A 20,619-nucleotide genomic window follows, 5' to 3' on the forward strand; every position below is an offset into this window, starting at 1 on the left:
GGCGACCTGGTCCTGACTGCCGTCTCTCCAGGAACTTAAGAGCTGTTGAAACAGCAGTTGGCGATGACGGCAGTTGAAAACCCACCCAGACTGCTCTACAGCCAGGCCCTGCAGGCCACCCCGAGCTCTCGGGGCGGGAAGGGTGTGCGTGTGTTCCCGATAGATCACCTGGGCCTGCCATTGTAAATCAAAGACGGAATCACCTCCTGACACTACAGATCTGGAAAAATAAAAATCTCTAGCAAGAACGTTCAATTTGGAGACGACGGGGGAGGAGGAGGAGGAGGAGGAGGAGCGGGCGCCCTGGCGGAGGGCGGGCTGAGTGGAGACGGTGCTTGAGTGGGGCCCCCGAGGCACGCACGTGACCCCTCAGCGCTCAGGGGGGCTGCGGGAGAGACCTACCAGCCGAGTGCAAGGCCCGGCTGGATCAGGGGACCAAACCTGGCTGTAAACAGGAAAGGCCACGCCATGCTTCTTTCCTCAGGATTTCCTTAATTTGTGCTTCCCTTTGGTTTGACAGTTAAAATGAGATGGGATGGGGGGAACAGGGCGGGGCCGAGGATAATGGTTTCTGTCACTTGTCCAGAAACTGAGAGAAGAGCTGACAGCGGGCGTCGGATGTGCAGGGCGGGTGCTTCCCGGCCTGACGTGGCTCATCGTGCTCAGCGTGTGGAGCCAAGCGCTCCGGGAGCGGTCGCCAGCCTCTGGGGGCCTCGCTTCTGCCGCAGGGGGACGTGGATGGTGGGCGGGCTTCCCAGTGGGGCTCTGGCTCTCGAGGCCCAGAGGTGGTGGCCTGCCGCATGGGCTGCTGCTGACGGCCACGCCGCGACTCCATCTCTCTCTCTAGTTACACTGTGTGGACCCATTCAGTGGACGTCGCAGGAAAGACAGCAGGTTCTTTTCACTCATTCCATCTCCAGAGTTGAAAAAGAGCAGTTGCTAAAATAAACGATTTCTCGATTGTGTTCTGGTGGCCGTGGGCCCAGTGGCCGCGGTGCGGCTGGGGGTGCTGGAGGGGGGAGGGCCCCGGCTGAGTGAGGGGCTCACTCAGGACAGGCACAGTCAGCTGGGCCGAGCGAGGCTCAGAGTAAGGCGGCACTCCTCACAGAAGAACACATCGGAAGAAGCTGCTCCTCTTCTGCTGGTCCGGGGTGATTTTGACTCCTTGGTTGCTCCCCTGGGGGCTGTTGCCTTCCTGAAATCACAAAGGGTTTTCTGGGGTTACAGCCAAGTAACATGAGCTCTACATCCCTCAATCAACCAGCCAATGTATCCATCTGTCACCTTCCAACCAACTGTCCACCCGTCTCCTTCCTTCCTTCCATCCAACCATCCATCCATCCCCTTCCATCCAACCACCCACTCCCTCCCATCCATCATCCATATACCCTCTTCCTTCTTTCCATCCATCCCCTTCCATCCAATCATCCATCCATCTCCTTCCAACCAACCATCCCAACCATCCCCTTTTATCATCCATCAATCCTTCCAGCTGTCCCCTCCAACTGACAACTCAAATTTCAAACCCCCTTAGATCTGCTTTTCATCTACTAGCCATCCATCGCTCCTTCTAACTGTGTATTCCTTCAATCACTCATTCATCTACCCATCCACCCTCTCCAACATCTTTCCAACCACTGATTCACCCATCTCACGCTCTTCTCCCCTATTTCCTTCTTTCCAGTCACCCATCCTTCCCTCATTTCCATCTCCTATCAGTGAGGCAGCCGAGGGGCAGCGAAAGGCTCTGCCTCTTGGGATGTGGAGGTGCTGCGTCCCAGGTCCCGCTGCCACTCACACCCTCTGGCCTCCCTGTCCCTGTGCCAAGGCTCTGGCTCCCACCTCTCCCCACGGTCCGCCCTCCACCCTGCTGCAGGTGAGGCGCACCCTAAACTCGAGCCCTTCTAAACCCATCAGTGCTGCTGCCCAGCATCTGAAGCCTCTGATCTGGCCCTGCCAGCCCCGACATCTGAAATCCTGTTTTTTCTGACATGTTTGGAAGGGTACAGGTGCTGTTTCTTTGGCTAATTTCTTCTCATCTTCCAGCTCTCAGGTAAAATCTGAATTTATTCGACAGTAACTGTTGAATGTTATAACAATGCCCAACTTATACAATGTCCCATGTCAATTACATTAATAAATAAAAAGACCGACAGGAAATGATCCGGGACTGCCACTCTGAACATAAACAAAGGTAGTAAGAACTGGACAGAGTTTAACTGTTGGTGATTTGCAACTCAGTTAAAAAAAAAAAAGAAATTACACAGATTATCACTGAGCATCAGCATCTCATAATCTACGCCTTGGAAGGAGGCAACCAACAGGCCTGGATGAAAAGCACAGGCAGGGACGTTCCTGGTGGGCCAGCGCTTAAGAATCCACCTTCCAACGCAGGGAACGTGGGTTTGATCCCTGGTAAGGGAATTAAGATCCCACATGCCATGGGACAACTAAGCCTGTGCACTCCAGAGCTCACGCTTCGTAAGAGAAGCCTACGCGCTGAAATTAGAGAAAAAACCCACGTGCCACAACAAAGATCCAGCACAGCCGAAATAAAAAATAATAATCGTACAATAAAATAAAAAAAAGAAAAGCATAAAGCGTTGTCATGATGGCCAGTGTAACTCCCAGTGGGCCCAAGTGAGTCAGAACGATGCTTAAGAATCAAAATTTTACCGTTATATTGAAGAGAAAAGCATTCTAAGAAAATTACAACCGTAAGAAAATTTTTCTAAAAGTACGTTGGCTTACATAGACTGTTTGCTGTTTTGGCTAAAGAGCTGCTACTCTATCGATCATGTGCCCTGCAATTCAATTCAGAGCATCTTAGAATTAATGACCAGATGTAGAATGGGTCATAAAGAGAGTGCTTCAAGCTTTTGTATCAGACAATAGGAAGCATTACTCGGCAGGAAAAGAATGGTTCCTGAAACAGAGGCCCTGGAGCAAGACTCACGACAGCATGTAGGTGCTGAACATGCCCAAAACACAGTTCAGCATTCAGACCCCACCAAGAAAGCATGAGTGACGCTTTGGGACCATGAAACTGCTCGTGTGGTAAACCAACAAGCTGGAGATGAATCAAAGGGTGCATGGGGAAGGACTCAGGCAGGACCTCGTAGAAGCCTCAGAGCCCTGGGATGCACCGAAGGTTGCCACAATTTGCAGACTGAGGCTGGAAGGAAAAAGCCTATCAACTTGCCAGACTTGTCAGGATGGAAAACCAGCAGCTGTCAAGACACAAGCCTTGCTTGGGGGCCTTGCTACTGGGTAGACTGTGGTTCTAAGCCTGCCTGGCGGGTTTTTCTGCAGGAGGCCCTCCATCTTCCTGCATGCTTGGCTCCTGAGAGGGGAGGAAAGGGCCGTGTGTCCCCAGCCAGCTGGTGGGCTTAGTGAGCAGTGGGTGCTACTGAGTAGCTCTCGGCCAGAGGAAAGATGAAGCTTATGACAGACTTCCCTCGTGGCACAGTGATACGAATCCGCCCGCCAAAGCAGGGGACACGGCTTCGATCTCCCATCTGGGAAGATGCCACATGCTGTGGAGCAACTAAGCCCGTGCACCACTACCGAGCCCGCTCGTTGCAACTACTGAAGCCCTCGAGCCTAGAGCCCGTGACCCACAACAAGAGAAGCCAGCCCCCAACTCTGCAACCAAGACCAGTGCAGCCAAATAAATGATACAATAAATAAATTAAAAACAACAAAAACAACTATGCCATTCGTGAAAAAAACATGAAGCTGATGAGCAAGCTCAGGGTGGATGCCCCACCCCACCTGCTAACTCGCCCCCCTTCCTAGCGATGCCCTACTAGGTGCAGCCCTCAGAAGCAGGGCCGGGCCCAGGGACGCATCACACCACTGGTGGCGATGCTGGCCCGTTCCAACAGGGACACCCACTCACCAATTTTTTATCCATTTTTGCTTTGATGTCTCTGGCGAGAGTGTAAAATGCCTGTGGAGTAAGCACACAGTTAGCACCCTGGGGGTGGGAGGCAGATGGGGGCTGGCTGGCTCCTGGCCTCTGCCACGCAATGCGTGTGGCTCAACGGTGGAGCCAGTGCGTGTAACAGTGTTAGGGCAGAGACCCAGGCATGGGGCTCACCTGTCCATCCCCATCTATCTCCTGTCACTGCAGGGATACCCCCCTCACCCAGACCACCACTTCCCCTGAGCCAATGATCCTGGGAGGTGGGATCACCCTTGACTGGTGAGACAGGAAACTGAGGCTTGGAGGGGGCCACGTGACTTGTCCCAAGGCAGCTAGTGGCTCATTGACTCCTTGAGCTCTCGTCCTCGACCCCTGTGCTCTGTCTGCCTGCTCTGCCCTGCTTCTAACAGTCAGAGGCAGGGCATAAAGACAAGTGGCTGGCTCCCTGGCCAAACAAGCTTCATTCTGGGTTGCTGCCCTGAAAGGCCTGGTAGGTAGGGTCAAAGGTTCATCTTCCCAGGATGGGTGAAGGCTCGAGCTGACCTGGCCCTAGGCTGCTGCTGGTCCCAGTCTCCTGACCATTTATTTCCTCCCTTCCCTCATCTGGGCAACACTTCCAAACCCCACTCTGGCACCAGCCCTGCCCCAGGCCTAATACAGGGACGAATCAGCCTTAGCATGTGCTGTTGAGGGGCTCCTGGTCTGGGGAGAGGCAGAGTCTCACCGAAGACTCGTTGATGTGGTCAAGTTCTGCTGTGGAGAGGGTCTTGGGGTGCTGGGGATCCCCAAAGTGGTGGGCCTAAGGGCCTGGGGGAGGGCACAGGCCTCCTGGGGGAGGGGCTGCATAGGCTTGTCCCTAATGGGAAAGGGAAGGGGGACGGGACCACAGAAGGCTTGGAGGAGGGCACTGCCCAGGGGGCCAGGGACAGAGAGAGGTGGGTGAGGCCTGAGTCATGGGCGACACACATTGGCTGGGCCAGCTGGGGACGGCCTTCTGTGCCTCTTGTAGGTGGCTGAGGTCGGGAGTGGCGTGGAAGATCCATTCTGGAAAGATCTCAGAAGTGGTAAAATGCAGCAGAAGGCAGGGGAGCTACAGGGCTGGTAGAGCAGAGAGGAAGGCCTGCCTTGGCCAAGTCTTGGCAGGGCCCCTGCTCTGGATGGGCGGGCGCTGTGAATGAAAGCACGCACCCGGAGGCGGGGCTGGGCGCCGGTCGCTGGAGCACTCTCTGCGCCTCGGTCCCCCCACCCACAAAACCGCGCCTGCTCCCCGAGCGTGGCCCGAGAGCCAGTGAGATCCTGTCCCAGGTACCCAGCTGGGACCAGCCCCTGCTGGTGTCAGAACAAGGGGGCGATTTCCCCAGACTGCTTGGGCCTTGCAAGGGGCCTGGCACGTGCTGCTGCTCAAGGAGAACCTCTCGGTCATCAGTCTAGAGGCCGCGGGAGCCTGTGGCCGGTCCCCGAGACAGAGCCTCCTTGGAGGGTACTATCTGAACCTCGGCCCAAAGGGGCTGGTGCTGCGAGCCTGGGACTCACGTTCTCCACGTTGATGTTGGCCTTTGCGCTTGTCTCCATGAACTTGATTCCATAGTCCAGGGCCAGCTGGGAGGGAGGGAGACACACATGTGAACATCAGCCGTTGGGCTTTGACCCCCAAACAGCACGTAAGTGGGTAACAGTGAGGGGGGCCTACACCCTCCAGCTGGGGACGGCGGAGAGCAAGTGGTGAGCGTCCCTGGCAGGAGGGTTGCGGGGCCTGGCTCAAACCGTGGCTCTGTCCTCTGCCCCTCCGGCCTCACGGGGACTCACGCGATGTGGGGTGGGGGCAGCAGGGCACGCCAGGAAGCCCTCACTGCTTTCAATCTTTAGGTGAAGCCTGGCTAGGCACGTGCGTCCCACCTTCCCTTCCCACGGCACATGCCCACTGACATCCGACTCCACTGTGTGCCTTAGCGAAGCCTAGCATCCCGGGAGGGTGGGTCACCTTTGTTCATAAAGATGGTGAGGGATTCTCCCCTTCTAAAGCCTGCCCCCCAACCCCATCAGGGGGCCCATCTGGGGCAGGGCAGGGCTGGCCTCCGTGCAGGAAACTCTAGACCCTGAGGTCCCTCTGCCCCACAGCATCTGGCAGTGCCAGGCCCACACTGGTCACCACACCCACCTTTTCTCCCCGTTCCTTGGAAACTTGTCTCTTGTCATTCACATCGCACTTGTTCCCAAGGATCATCTTTTCGACGTCTGCAGAGGCGTGCTGGGGAGGAGGGGCAGGTGGGGGAGGGGAGGGGTGAGGCAGACTGGACTGTAGGCCCACTGCCAACCCGTGTCCAAGGCCAGAGTGGCGTGGCCCGGACGGCTGGACACGCCCCAAACACAGGGCAGGCTGCAGCTCAGAGAGGGCGAGGGGCCTGTCCCGTGTCTGAGAGCCAGTGCCAGGGCCGAGCACAGGGTTCTGCCTGCCACCCCGACCAAGCGTACGCTTTCTGGCGGCCAAGGACGCCTTCTCTATGGGCTGCATCAACCAGGTTACCGTGCTTGTCCTTGGACTCCTGGCGGTGTCTGGCCTATGGGAGGCAAGTGACCTCCTATGGGAGGCAAGCGACCAGGTCCTGACCCCTGCTTGCCTCTCTCCTTCCCTGGCTCCCCTGCTAGAGGCGTCAGCTGCTGTCCTAGGACTGTCTGCCTGGCTCCAGCTCCCCTTGTTTTGGGCTCCAGACACAGGCTGTGCCCGGGGTGGTCCTAGCCCTTGGCAGTCACCAGCCCTGGGTGCTCTGCCTTAAGGGTGTTTCCTTAACTCTGCACTCATGCCTGAAAGGGCTTCCCTGGTAGCTCAGCTGGTAAATAATTTGTATGTAAAGCAGGAGACCCCAGTTCAATTCCTGGGTTGGGAAGATCCGCTGGAGAAGGGATAGGCTACCCATTCCAGTGTTCTTGGGCTTCCCTGATAGCTCAGACTGTAAAGAATCCACCTGCAAAGTGGGAGACCTGGGTTCAATTCCTGGGCTGGGAAGATCCCCTGGAGAAGGGAATGGCTACTCACTCCAGAATTCTGGCCTGGAGAATTCCATGGACAGAAGAGCCTGGCAGGCTACAGTCCATGGTGTCGCAAAGAGTCAGATATGACTGAGTGACTTTCACTTTCACTTCACGCCTGACAATGGTTCCTTGTTCCATCTCTCCTCTACAATCCACAGTGGGCCTCACTTCCTGAAGGATTAGGCCATGAGAGGCCCTTAGAGATACACCAGCGTGCAAACTATTACAGGAGGATTTCAAAAGGTCCCTAAAGTACAGGAAATGGAAAGTTATCCAGACCCACGATCAAGCCTATCTAGTTTCTCAAGGAGGGAAAAAAAGAGTGGGCTGACTTCATGGTTACTCACTTTAAATCAGAGACATCAGAAAAACAGAGGAGGGTCTGAACCTCAGCTCTGCCACCACTGACAGTGTCGCTTTTCACCACTCTGACCCTGGGTCTCCATTTTGGTGTTATAAATGAAGTGATAATGTTTCTTACCTTTAAAAAGTGGGTCAAAGGTGACTAAAGAAAACAGAACCTTTCTGTTCTCAAAAATACAGTTCTTTTTTCAAAAAGTGTGTGTGTTTTTTCGTTCGAACACAGAACGGTTTAACGTTATTGCTTTAGGTAAATAAGTAAATACACTTTTTTAAAAAATGAAAAGGTTCTTCTTGCTGTAGCTCAGATCTGGCCTCAGAAAAACGCCCTCTGCTGCTCCCAAACGTCCTACTAACTGGAAGGCTCTTGCCTACTGGCCAGAATGGAGAGCTTCCAGAGGCTGCAGCCCCTGCCTGCCAGCACACACGGGGTCCTCAGCCCAGAGCACCTGTCCACAGGTGCCGACCGTGCTGGGACCTTCAGCCCTGGCTTCACAGGTGCATGAAATTCTCAGATCGGAAGCCTCACCCGGTGAGTCATCAAAAGCCACAAGTTTGTCATTGGGGGAGGCTTTGGGGTGAGGGCAAGCTCTTTGGAGAGCAGGAAGATGACCACACTGGTTTTGGGACCAGTGGGGCAGGAAGGGGGGCCTGGGGTTCTCTTCCCTTGGGGCTCAAGGTCTCCTCCCACGGGCTGCTGCGGGGCCAGCACGGTCGGCCTGAGCATGGGTCCCTCCTCTCAGCTCACAGCCCGCTCCGTGGCAGCTCAAAGTCTGGCCTGACATGCCCTCACCACACCCTCCAAGTACAAAGGTCACGCCACTTCGAGACCTTTCCTTCTCTAGAAAGCAGAGTGCTCACGGGGCCTGGGTATCCTTCTTCCTTGATCTGGGGCTGCCCAAACCAGACAGCCCGGCTGGCGGAACGGGCTCTCGGGGCTGCTCTGTGACGAAGCCACACTTGGGTGGTTTCTGGGGTCGACTGTGTGGATTCCCGTCCCTCTTTGTTCCTAGTGAGTTACTTCGAGGTGCCTCTGTGCTCAGGGATCTCATGGGTAAACCAGGGCGCTCCTGGAGACTTACCTCTTCAATGTTCCGAATCCAGTTCCGGATGTTATCAAAGGACTTCTCGTTGGTGATGTCGTAGACCAGCATGATGCCCTGAGCAGGGGGAGACAGACACACAGGCTCTGGACAAGCTGTAAGCTCTCTCGGAGGGAGGACCCAGGAGGCGGGCAGCAGGGACCCGACAGGACACCCTCCCGGACCCTTCCTTCTGCTGGGCTCAGGCACCAGCCTCCCCCTGGTGGCGCAGGCTCTAGTCCTGTTCCTTGGCCACCAATGTGACCCTTCCTCAGAAGCCCAGACACTACTACCCTCATGCTTACAGAGGAGCCCTGCAGGCAGGAAAAACACAAGCTCGCATGCCTTGGCAGCCAGCGAGGTCCCAGTGGCTGGCCTCCCAACCTCGCCTCCTGCAGCCCCTGCTCTACAGACTGTGCTCCGTGGTCCTGATGCCCACCGTGCCCCCCCTCTTGCCACCCTTGGCGATGCTCGGCCTCTTCCACACCCACTCACCCCGCACGCACCCTGCCGAGCCTTCTCCTAGACTCAGCCAGGGCCGCCTCCTCTGTTTATCCCAGCATCACCCCTCATCTGGTGCCCACCATGAGCTGGGCACTGTAATAGAGTCTCCCTGAGACCCACAGGCTTGGGTTGGGTGCCCCACTGTCCCCACTGTGAGAACGGGGACCCTGAGGCTGCAAGTGGGAGCGGGGGGAGGGGGGCTAGGTCCCTCTCTCTGGACACATGAGAAAGTAAAGGACCCAACTGGAGTCTAAGCCTAGGGGGACAAACCCTGATGCCCATGTGCCTTCCAGCAACCCCACCGTTACTGGGCTGGCTTTAAGCCCTGGGGCAGACAACGCTGAGGCCTCTGTGGTTCTGTAACCAACGTGTGAGCAACTGGGAGATGGTCCATGGGTTCTGAAACAGCTGCAAAGTGAACCCGCCTTCGCTTGAGCCTACAATCTGCCATCGCCAAGAAGGACAAATACCCTACTTGATAAAAGAGAAAACTGAAGTACAGAGAGAAGTGACCTTTATGATTCCAACCCGGCTCTAATGCAGCTGATGACAGGAACCGCCTTGGACCCTCCACAGGATCCAGCAGTGCTCACGGCCACCCTGTGACAGGCCCCCTGCCGCCCTGGACATCCCCACAGGGCACGTGGTGAGCCAGCCTGCAACAGGATCTCCGGCCCCGTGAGGCTCAGCCCCTGGGTTCCGAGGCACATGGCCCCAGCTGTCCTGCCGAGGCCCGGCCCACTCCATTCCATCACGTTACATGGTTCCCTGGGTGGGGGTCAGTGGTAGAGAATCTGCCTGCGACGCAATGCAGGGGACGTGGGTTTGATCCCTGGGCCAGGAATATCCCCCAGAGAAGAAAATGGCAACCCACTCCAGTATTCCTGCCTGGAGAATCCAATGGACTGAGGAGCCTGGTGGGCTACAGCCCATGGGGTTGCAAAGAGTCAGACACGACTTAGTAACTAAACAAGCACAACCTGCTCCAGGGGCCTAAACCCTCTGTTCACAAGCTCTGGTGCTGGCCAAGATGTCTCTAAGGCCGCCTGAATTTGCAGAGTAAGAACGCGGGCCATGTGTCCTGGGCAGATAACCACAGGGCGAGGCTGTGACAAAACCACAGAGAGGGCAAGCAAGCCACTGCAATTCCCAGTCCCCGTTGTGACTGTGAGGCTATGTAAGTGGCCGTATAGCCCGCCACAGCCACGACTTCTCAAAAATGCCACCTGGGAACCCTCGTTCAGTGGTCTCTTGCAGAGACTAAACGGAGACTGTGGACAGGAAGACTTGGAGGAGCTTTTAGTGGCTGTGATGTGCGCCACGCTCCAGCCAAGGGGAGCGTGAGAAGACGACTCTGGCAGGTGGACACTGAATCGAGCATCACTGGGGCCTCTACCCATGGGGCAAGAAACACCACAGGCTTGGGAGGCCTTTCTGCCCCTTTATTCAGGGACTGGCCCCTCTGATGGCCTAGGATTCTGCAGCCACCACTGCTGGGTTGGCGCCTTGGAATCAGGTCCCAGATTTTTACCTGTAGGGGCTTGGGGGGGGCGGGTGGTTAATGAATACAACTCTATCAGGAAGGCACAGGAGTCCCTGGAAAACATCTGTTGTTGCTCAGTCATGTGCAACTCTTTGCGACCACATGGACTGTAACCCACCAGGCTCCTATGTCCATGGGATTTTCCAGGCAAGAAGACCTCTTTACATTCCTACAGAAGGTAAAAGTCTTCTGTGTAAGAAGTGGGTTGCCACTTCCTTCTCCAGGGGATCGTCCCGACCCAGGGCTCGAACCTGCGTCTCCTACATTGGCAGGTGGAATCTTTACCGCTAAGTCACCAGGGAAACCAAAAACACAGGATCACTCTATCTCTGGGCCTCCCTGAAGCTCCCCTCAAGGCTCCAGTGAGCTTCTTCCTGGCCTGTTAGGGCACAGCTCCCCAGACCTGACTGCAAGCTTACAACTGGACACCGGATGTCCGATGCTCCCCAAACTTCGGACCCACGGGTCTAGTGCCACAAGGACAAAGGAAAGGTGATGACGGGCTGCAGCGGTGGCAATGCTCCCCGCCCCATCCTTTATGGTCACCCCTGGCTGTACAAGGCTCTGGGGCACCGGAAGTGTGGCAGGTGCGACTGAGGGCCTGGGTTGCCAACGTTAACAGATTTAGATTCAAATGGCCACACCAGCTGGCAGCTTCCGTATGAGTTAGCGTAGGTCTGGGAGGACACAGTCATCTTGGGGCTGGACAGGGTCTCACAGATGGCTCAGTCCTGCCTTCTCGGGAGCTCGCTGAGGACACGAGGGCTGGGAAGAGCCCCTCACTACCGGCCCAGACATTTATCTTCTGTGTGAATTTAAGCAGGGCCTGAAATGGTGCCAAGCCTCAGGCTCCTCATCTGTAAAATGGGGACGATCATGGCACCTACACTCAGGGATTTATGGTCAAGACCTAGGCCCCCTGCCAGCTGCAGAGAAGGGTCTGGCGAATGGGGTAAGTGGCTGGTGGGTGGGGGTATTATTTCAGCCCAGAGAGGGACAGGGTCTGCCTGAGGCCACACAGCAAAAGCTCCCCCAGGACCCAAGTGCCCCAAGACCTCTGCTGTACCAGAGCACAGCAAGGTGAGGGGAAAATTAGTAAATTAATTTTAATGAGGAGCACTAAGGTTGCAACCCACATGATTGAGTTTCTATTATGTTCAGATGCTGTGTGGGATGCTCTAAATACTTAATGCTTCTATTCATTGCTGCTGTCTGCCAGCAATTCCCAAGCTCCTAGCACCCTCAGTTTGGTCCCAGGTATCGGGCATGTGCCGGGGACCCAGAGGCAGCCCAGCCCTCCTGGAGCTTTCGGCCTAGTGGAGGAAACAGGTCTAAGCAGCTGATTGATGGGGCAAAGCTGGAGCTGGAAACGGGGAACTGGCCATCTATGCTCACAACTGCCTGGGACACTCCTGTTCTCTGTACCACTTCCCAAGGAAGGCGAACGTGCTCAGAGAGCAACCCAGGTGGCTGAGTAGGTCTTGTGAACCTTCCTCCCACTCCCCACAGCCCCTGGACACCCTGCTTTGTATACACTCCTCACAGGTGCAGGACCTGCTTGGAGATCCTGAGGACAGGACCCTGGCCCAGGCCAGGTTGCTCTCTGCATCTGATTTGGGCCTGGCCTAGAGAAGGTGCTTGGTGAAAATATCTGATGGATGAAGAGTGAGTGTCCCCAGTCGCCTCATTCCGCCTCAGGCCCAGGAAGCAGATATAACAGACAACAACCCAGAGCGAGTCGGCTCCTGGAAGATCTTCAAGTTTTCGGTAGCAAATTCCACAGAGACTGACGTGGGCCACGTGAGCGCTCCTCAGCGTTGGGGCATGCCAGCTCTGATTTACCTGACCTTACCTGGAAGAACCGGCTTCCTGTGTCTTCCTTCATTCCTGGGGAATTAGGTTTCCTTGAACCCTGCATTGTCTCTGGAGCTGGAAGGGGATGCATGGACAAGGGGGTGGAGGTGGGGCACAGAGCCTTTTCCTAAAACTAACCTGGAACCAAGGACCCCTGAGAAGCCAGACCATGGGCTCTTCAGAAACTTCAGGTATCAGTGTCTAAGGACGAGATGTTCACTTGACTTGAAAAAAAAAAAGCCTCAAACCCCACGCAAACCAATACATACCATTGCACCCCTGTAGTAGGCCGTTGTGATCGTCCGAAACCGTTCCTGACCAGCTGTGTCCCTAACGATGAGAAGGAGAAGGGATATTAGCAGTGATGCAGAACAATCATCACAGTGAGAATGAGGGGCATTTACCCAGGACGGACAGCCAGCTTTCTCATGGGCCATCAGCTCCTGATTCATTACTCTGCTGTGGGGCACTGCCCCCCATCATTAGAGAAAGAAACCACGGCCAGGGCAGCTGTCTGACGTCTCCTGGCCAGGGATATGGCAGAATGACTCCTCTTCCATACCCTGTCTTCCTGGGGATTTCCCCCAGGGTTTATGGGCCCCAGAAGAGCCAAGGTTGGATGGTATTATCTGAAAATCTGGGGCCAGGTGTGTGGAAGGGGCTGGTCAGGTGGCAGGGGGACACAGCCCTCCTTGGTAGGCTGAGTTAGAGGAGCCCCGAGAAGCTCAGGAAGCAGCTCCATGCTCACCATCTTGGTGGAGACCCCGGGGGAAAGGCCTTCCTTGTGGGTACGGTGGCGACACCTGGGTCAGATATGCCCCTGCCCAGCCAGCTCCTGGCACGGAGGGTATTCATTATTCTGTTTGAAGGTGACAACTGGCCGGTGGCAGAGCCAGGACAAGACCACAGCTTTTGTCTCTGGGCCCAGGGCTCCTCCTGCGACCCTGCACCACCCTCTGCTCTGGGCTCGGCATGTCCGGACCAGACAGACACACCTGATTTGGGGCCATGTTGACTTTTGGCCGCCAACAGCAGGTGACGTTAGCGGTTATGATCAGTTATGATTTTACGACTGTTCTAGAAGAGTTTTAAGACAGTCATTAACCCCACTGTGATTGCTAAGAGCAGAAGCAGGAGGAGGGGAGGAAAAGAAAGCACAACTCCTCCTTGCTGGTGCAGTGTCCCTTTGAACTTGGGCACTGAGGCTGCCAGGGAGCCAACATGTTGTAAAATAGAGGAACCTGAATGGCCTGTAACTTACGAGGCGGCTAGAGACCGGCTGCCTCCCGAGCTCAGGAGGATCAGTTAGGCCACAAACAGAATTCAATTCTGAAGTCGGGCTCAGAGGTGGAGACCCCTGAAGTTGAGGGGACCCGCCAGGCAGATGGGGCAGCGCTCAGCATCTGAGACTTGAGCTGGGGAGATGAGCTGCAGGGAGGGGGCTCCGCAGCCCATCTCACAGCCCCCATCCCACACACAGGCATGTGCCTGGATTGGAAGGACTGAGTTACCCTCCCCAACGTGACCTCTCTCTGTGTGGTTCAGGGTTTGTGTTTCCCCTGCGAGTGACGGGGCTGCAGGCTGAGGCTCTCCTACATCTGACCACCTGAGCCCAGCCTTTCCAAGGCTGGTAGCCTACAGACCACAATCTGTGATGGGGACTCACAAATTCTGATTTTATGGAGCACAGGAAGTCAGTCCCTGGTGAGCCGAACAGAAACAGATCTCACTGTTGGGCTTGGCCTCAGCTCATTTTTGGTTCTGGGGTTTCAGGTCTGCATGTTAGGAAGAGAGGCCTGGGTGTCCCCAGGAGAGAAAAGAGGAAGTGATGTCAGGCTTCCTTCATCAAGCTGATGGGCTCATGGAGAGGCCGGGCAGACGTATCCTGCTATTTTGGCGGCCTTCACTGCCGCCACGAGGGTTCTCTGAGAGCTCAAGGGGAGCAGGCTGCTCTGAGGCGCAGTGTGTGCCCACATGTGAGCTGGGTCTGGTGGCTATGTCCTCAGAGCGGGTGGACACTGACTCTAAGCCCCATCAACCAGCAAAGCACCGTTCCTGGGGCTTCTGTCGGCTCCTCCTTTCCTTTTCTGGCCATATAGCTGGGGATATGGGGCTTCCCTAGTGACTCAGATGGTAAAGAATCTGCCTGCAATGCAGGAGACCTGGGTTCAACCCTGGGTAGGGAAGATCCCCTGGAGAAGGGAATGGCAACGCACTCCAGTATTCTTGCCTGGAGACTTCCATGGACAGAGAAGCCTCATGGGCTGTAGTCCATGGGGTCGCAAAGAGTCAGACACGACTGAGCGACTAACATTCACGTTTCTGGGTATGTGGGATCTTAGTCTGATCAGGGATCGAACCCATGCCCCGTGCAGTGGAAGTGCAGAGTCTTAACCACTGGACCACCAGGGAAGTCCCTTCACCTGGGGCTTCTGAAGAAAGCCCAAAGTGTTTGGGCTAGGCACAAAGAGATGAGGGCCATGGTCGGGTGGTGCGGGGCGTGGAACCAGGGGCTTCTAGCTCAAAGCACTTGCTGGCAGAGGGGCTGATGAAGGCCACAATGCTTACCATATCTGTAGCTTAATTCTCTTGCCATCGAGCTCTATGGTCCTAATTTTAAAGTCAATTCCTGAAAGAAAAGAAAACAAAAAAGGCACATCACTGTTAGCCTCTCTCCCAAGCTGCATCTGCGGTGGGTGCTGCCAACCTGTGCAGTCACAGTCTCGGGGGCACCTGCTGGCGCTTGGGCAGGCAGGATCTCTAAACCCCTCAAACAAATCTGGAGGTGCCTGGTGAACTTTCTCCTCTCACAGAAGGGGAGGCTGAGGCTCAGAGGACAGAATGGAGCTGCACAGAAGGAAGCTGGTGAGGCGCAGGGCTGGCGGGCAAACCCAGGCAGCTCAGGTGCCGAAGCCTTGCTCTCTTCCCTTCCCTGGTCGGCGGCCTCATGGAATGGGTGCCAGAGCCTCCCACTTCCCGCCACCCGTACCTGGCCCTCCAAGCACAAGGGCGCTGGGCCTGAGATGTGCCTGATGCAGATGGAGGGCTGGCATTTACACGTGTAGGTCCTTCTCTGTGAGTGGTCCCCACCTGCCTGCCTGTTAGCCTGACAAAACCTGCTGAAAGACCCCCTCCCAAGAAGCCTTCCTGACCCTGCCCTCCTTCTCTCCCACCCTCTGGCCCCAGGCCCCTTTCCCCAGCATCAGGGCGACCTCTCAGCCTTCTTAACTGCCCTCCAGGCTCTCCCACCACTGTTCCCTCAATCCCCTCCCGAGCTTCCAAAACACACACTCAACCATGTCACTGAGCTAACCTCGGCTCCAAACCTTCCAGTGTGTTCACCAGCACGCGAGTGGATAAACAAAACACAGTCCGTCCCCACAGAGGAATATTACTCAGCCATAAAAAGGAATGGAGCCCTGACACATGCTGCTACGCAGATGAACTCTGGAAATATGACACTGAGTGAGAGAAGCCGGACAGGAAAGGTCACATAGTATATAATCCCAGTCATGAAACATCCAGAAACGGCAAATCCAGAGTGACAGAAAGGAGACTATTGGTTGCTGAGGGGTGTAGGCTGTCTTTCTGTCATAATGAAAATGTTCTCAAATTGACTGTGATGATGGCTGTACAACTCTGTAAATGGGTCTGAAGCCACTGACTTATACACTTTAAATGGGTGAGCTGAATTATATGTCAATAAAACGTTTTTTTTTTTTTTTTTTTTTTGGCCATGCCATACGACGTGCAGGATCTCAGTTTCCCGACCAGGGACTGAAATGAGCCACAGCAATGAAAGCCTGGGATCCTAACCACCAGGCCACCAGGGAACTTCCCATAATAAGATTGTTTAAAAATTTCCCCCAACACCTTTCAGTGGCTTCCCACTGACTCCTTGGTCCCAAGATAAAGTGAAAACAGTTGCCCAAGTGCGCTAACCTGGCCCCCTCAGAACCCATGGCTCTCAGCCTCCTCTCTGGCCACATCGCCCAAGCATGTTTCAGCCTCAAGGCTTTTAGGTTTGCTCTTTCCCCTCCTGGAATGTTCTTTCATTTCATGGCCACCTGGCTCCCCTCTCCCTTCACTCAGGTCTCTGTTCCAGTCACCTCCTCGGGGAGCCTTCCTAACCATCCTCTCCCCTCCAACCTGCTTCATCTTCTTCATGTATTACCCCTGACATTGTTTATTCACTCCATGACGCTAGGAGCAAAATGTGATGATCTGAATGGCCTGTGTGGAGGAGTAACAGCTAAGTCCAGTCCCTGCCCCTAGGAGTTTGTTCTGAACCTCTACCTGTGGGGACTTCCCTGGTATCCTGTGGCTGAGACTGCACTCCGAATGCAGGGGACCCAGGCTGGATCTCTGGTCAGGGAACAAGATCCCACACACAGCAACTAAGAGTTCACACGCCACAATTAAGCCCTGGTACACCCAAATCAATCAATCTATATCTATATCTATATATTTAATCTCCACCTGTCAACCTTTGAGACTGAGGCCTGGCTTGACCCTTAGAACCTAGGGTTCACGTGTGTGTGCTCAGATGTTCAGTTGCGGTTGGACTCTTTCCGACCCCACGGACTATAGCCCGCTAGAATACCTCTTAGGGATTCTCCAGGCAAGAATACAGGAGCGAATTACTATTTCCTCCTCCAGGGGATCTTCCTGACCTGGGGACTGAAGCTGGTCTCTTGCGTCTCCTGCATTGGCAGGTGCATTCTTCAACCACTAAGCCACCTGGGAAGCCCAGAACCCTGCAGGGGAATGCTAATTCCATCCTTGCCTGCCTTAGGAGCTGTCCTGTGGACGAGAGGGAATGTAAGCCTGCATCTGAGTACTGGCCTTTAGAACATAAGCTCCAGGAGGGCAGGTGCTCTTTATTTATGATTGCATTTCCAGTGACCAAGTGCAGCAGGGGTTGAGTATGTATTTGCTAGAAGCTGATCACTTAGTCCTGCACACAAACTTTGACTGCAGGCCTAGTTAGTTAACAGTTCCGCTTCCTCCTGATCCATCCAAGTCACCCCTCCAGCTCCTACACTGAGCCAGATGCCTGGGGTGCAGCAGGCACTGGGGAAAAGATGGCTGCGTAAAAAAAAAAGGAAGAGCAATAGATCTACGTGGTGCTGCGTGGTTTAGCAAGCATATATCATCCGCCTCCCTGAAGGAATGAATGAATGGGACTCTAAGGAGAAGCCAGGGCTTGAGCCGGGCTGGGGAGAGCTAACTCCAGGAGCCATGGGTCCAAGTTCACACCACAAATGATCGATGGAGCTTATGAGAGCAGGCTTTGGCAAAATGTAACCTGGGCAGAAAATGAACAGCCACTTAATCCCCAATCTATAAAGAAAATACAGAGGCATGCCCAGTGCCAATCGCCTCTATGCATTAGGCTGTATTTCAGGACTAAGCCACATGCAAGTGGCTTCTTAAAGCATTCTAAAAGTCTTCCTAAAACATCCTCTGCTCCTGTTATACATGTGTGTGTGTGTGTTACTCAGTTGTGTCCAATTCTTTGCGACCTCCAGGCTCCTGTGTTCACGGGATTCTCCAGGCAAGAATACCGGAGTGGGTTGCCATTCCCTTCTCCAGAGGACCTTCCCCATCCAGGGATCGAACCCAGGTTTCCTGCATTGAAGGCAGATTCTTTACTTTCTGAGCCACCAGGAAAGCCCACATACATGGGAATGTATGAAATCAAGAAGCACTGCCCAATCAACAGAACCCAAAGCACCACTCTATCTGCCTCTTGGGTTTTACTAACACACCAAGTTTTATTAGGAAGTGTAAACTTTACAAGGCCTAAGAGTTATGAGGCCATACCTTCAAGGTCACAGGGAATTAAAATTTCCTAGAAAACAGAGGCCAGCAGGAAGGCTACACATGTAATGAGGATCCTGAGGTCGGGGGGCGGGATCCTGGGTTTAAGTGCCACGCCCACTGCCTTAGATGACCTTGCCCAAGTTACATCCTCACCTGTAAGTGGAGGCTGGCCTCCTCAGAGACTAGACTGGGTTTTCCTGTCAAGAATTAAGAACCAAACAAAAAACTCAACCTCCAAATTCTCACCAGGAAGGTTCTGACTCTGGGAAACTGAGGTCTGGACTGAGAGCGAGCCACAGTCTACCAGGAGTGAATATCACTTCCTGATTGGTGGGGGTGCAAAGGTAAAACCCCAAAGTTTGACCTTGGTGTTAGTGAAGGGGAGGAATCAGAAGGACCTGTGTCTGGGGAAGGATGCTGTCACGGTAGGAGACACTGTGCTTCCTCTAGATGGCCACTGATAGTGGAGAAAGCCCCCTGTTCATTGTACAGCTCTGATCCTCCACCATCCAGGCACTGGCCAAAACAGAGAACACCACTCCCAAACTGAATAAACAGGGCTCGGAGAGGTGAAGTGCTCGTTCAAGGGCAAACAGCACCTGGACATCAGAATAATGACTGCCAGTCCCATTCTCTTTCCATTTGGCAGCTAAGTGTCTTGCAAAGTGCAGCTCTGGAAGAAGGCAAAGATGGAATTGGCAGCGCACTATGGGGATTAGGGAGATAAGGCACACGGGGCAAAGCAAAGCCCATTTCCTAGGTTTTTTCCCCAACTCCTGGGCTTAGTGATCTTTCTCCCAGTTCCCCACTCCACAGCAAGGCTGCATAGTTTACAGGCTATCAGCTTAATGGATGTTACTTTCAGGTCAAGCCCTTTCATACGGACAACGGTCATTTTTGTGGGGTGGGGAGAAGTCAGCCCCACTTTCATGGATGTCAGAACTGAGAAGCAACAACTCTGTTCCACCACAATGTGGGCTGGCCCCTGCAGGCAAGGGCAGTTCTGCAAAGTGACAACCAGTGTCCTGGGCCGAGCGATAGGGAAGTCAGGGCTGTCAGCGGCAGCGGCTGATTTTGGTTTCTCACTGAAGCTTTTATCTGGCATCCGCCTCGAGATGACAGGTCCCAGAGCAGACAGCTATCAATCGCCATTTCTGTCACCCTCGAGTGGGATGGAAGGCTGGGCACGGGCAGGGAAAGTCTCTGGACTCCCTCTTACCATTCCTTCTAGAAGAAATTCATCCACGGGGGAAACAGGTCAGGGAGAGGGATGCAACCCCTGAATATTCCAGAGGAAAGAAGAGATGTCTGGGTTGGAGTCCTGGCTTTGAGATGGATCAGCTGTGCTTGTCCTGGGGGTGTGTGCTCACATCTCTCTGGGATGGCTGAGCCTTAATTTCTGGGTTCAGACATAAAGTGAAAGTGAAGCCGCTCAGTCCTGTCTGACTCTTTGCAACCCCATGGACTGTAGCCTATTAGGCTCCTCCATCCATGGGATTTTCATACATATCTGGGAACAAATACCATCCTTGCCACCTGTAGATGGTGTGACCACAGGCAAGTCTAGTATCCTCTGTGAGCCTCAAATTCCTCATCTGTGAAATGAACTAATAACAGCACCTAATTCAGAGCATTCGGAAGTGTGATAATGCACCATAAAGAGCCTGGCACACAGTAAATGCGTAATAAGATCAGATGTCACTTGTCGCTGTCCCTATTCTCCATGCCTGTTTCCAATTAGTAAGACGAGGAAACCAAAAACTTCTTCAAGGGCTGCTGCAAAGACCGAACAAGACGACGGGGGCCAAGACCTCAACCAGGACATATACTCTCTGAGCAGGCTGAGGGTTGGGGCCTCAGTCTTCCCATCTGCAAAATGGGCACCTGGTCCCCACTCCCTCCCATGTCCGGGGAACCCCCAAACGATGATGCAGGCGACTGCTCTTTAACCCTCTGCCTCCCTTTGATCCTCTGAGATCCCTGGTCCATCCCGCCCGGCCGCTCCCTCAGCCCCAGCTCCTCAGGGGCGCGCCCGGCCCGGGCCTCTCGCGCCCCCGGCCGCTCCCCAGCCCCGCTACCTATGGTGGAGATGAAAGTGGAGTTGAAGGCGTCCTCGGAGAAGCGGAACAGGACACAGGTCTTCCCCACCCCCGAGTCCCCGATCAGCAGCAGCTTGAACAGGTAATCGTAGGTCTTCGCCATATTACACTCTCTCCCCGACGGGAAGTGCTGCTAGCGCCTCGCCACTGGCCGCTAGCCCCGTCCATCAGCGCGGATCCCGCCCCCGATTGGCTCCTGGCCCGACGCGCGTCACCGCGGCCGACGCCAGCCCCCGCACCCCGCCCGCCTCGGGAAGACGTGGGGAAAAGGCGAACTGGGCGCAGAGCCGGAAGCGACCCAAACGCGCCGTTCATTGGCCGGCGCTCAGGACAAGGCGGGCTGCGATTGGCCAGCGGTGAGACGTCAAGGAACTTCAAATACGGACAGGGAGG

General features: G+C 54.8%; 1 protein-coding gene across 1 annotated transcript; it reads right to left on the reverse strand.

Annotated features, from left to right (window-relative positions):
* Nucleotides 1–204: 204 nt before the first annotated feature.
* On the reverse strand, nt 205–20,336 carry RAB8A (RAB8A, member RAS oncogene family). Its single transcript, NM_001105481.1, has 8 exons — nt 20,206–20,336; nt 14,870–14,930; nt 12,571–12,631; nt 8,401–8,478; nt 6,087–6,176; nt 5,462–5,527; nt 3,902–3,952; nt 205–1,195 (listed from the first exon to the last, which is right to left on the reverse strand). Exons 1-8 carry the CDS (start codon nt 20,327–20,329, stop codon nt 1,103–1,105), a joined length of 624 nt encoding a protein of 207 aa, NP_001098951.1. The 5' UTR covers nt 20,330–20,336; the 3' UTR covers nt 205–1,102.
* Between the last annotated feature and the right edge of the window lie 283 nt (nt 20,337–20,619).

Source organism: Bos taurus, chromosome 7 (assembly GCF_002263795.3).
Source record: "Bos taurus isolate L1 Dominette 01449 registration number 42190680 breed Hereford chromosome 7, ARS-UCD2.0, whole genome shotgun sequence".
Classification (NCBI taxonomy): domain Eukaryota; kingdom Metazoa; phylum Chordata; class Mammalia; order Artiodactyla; family Bovidae; genus Bos; species Bos taurus.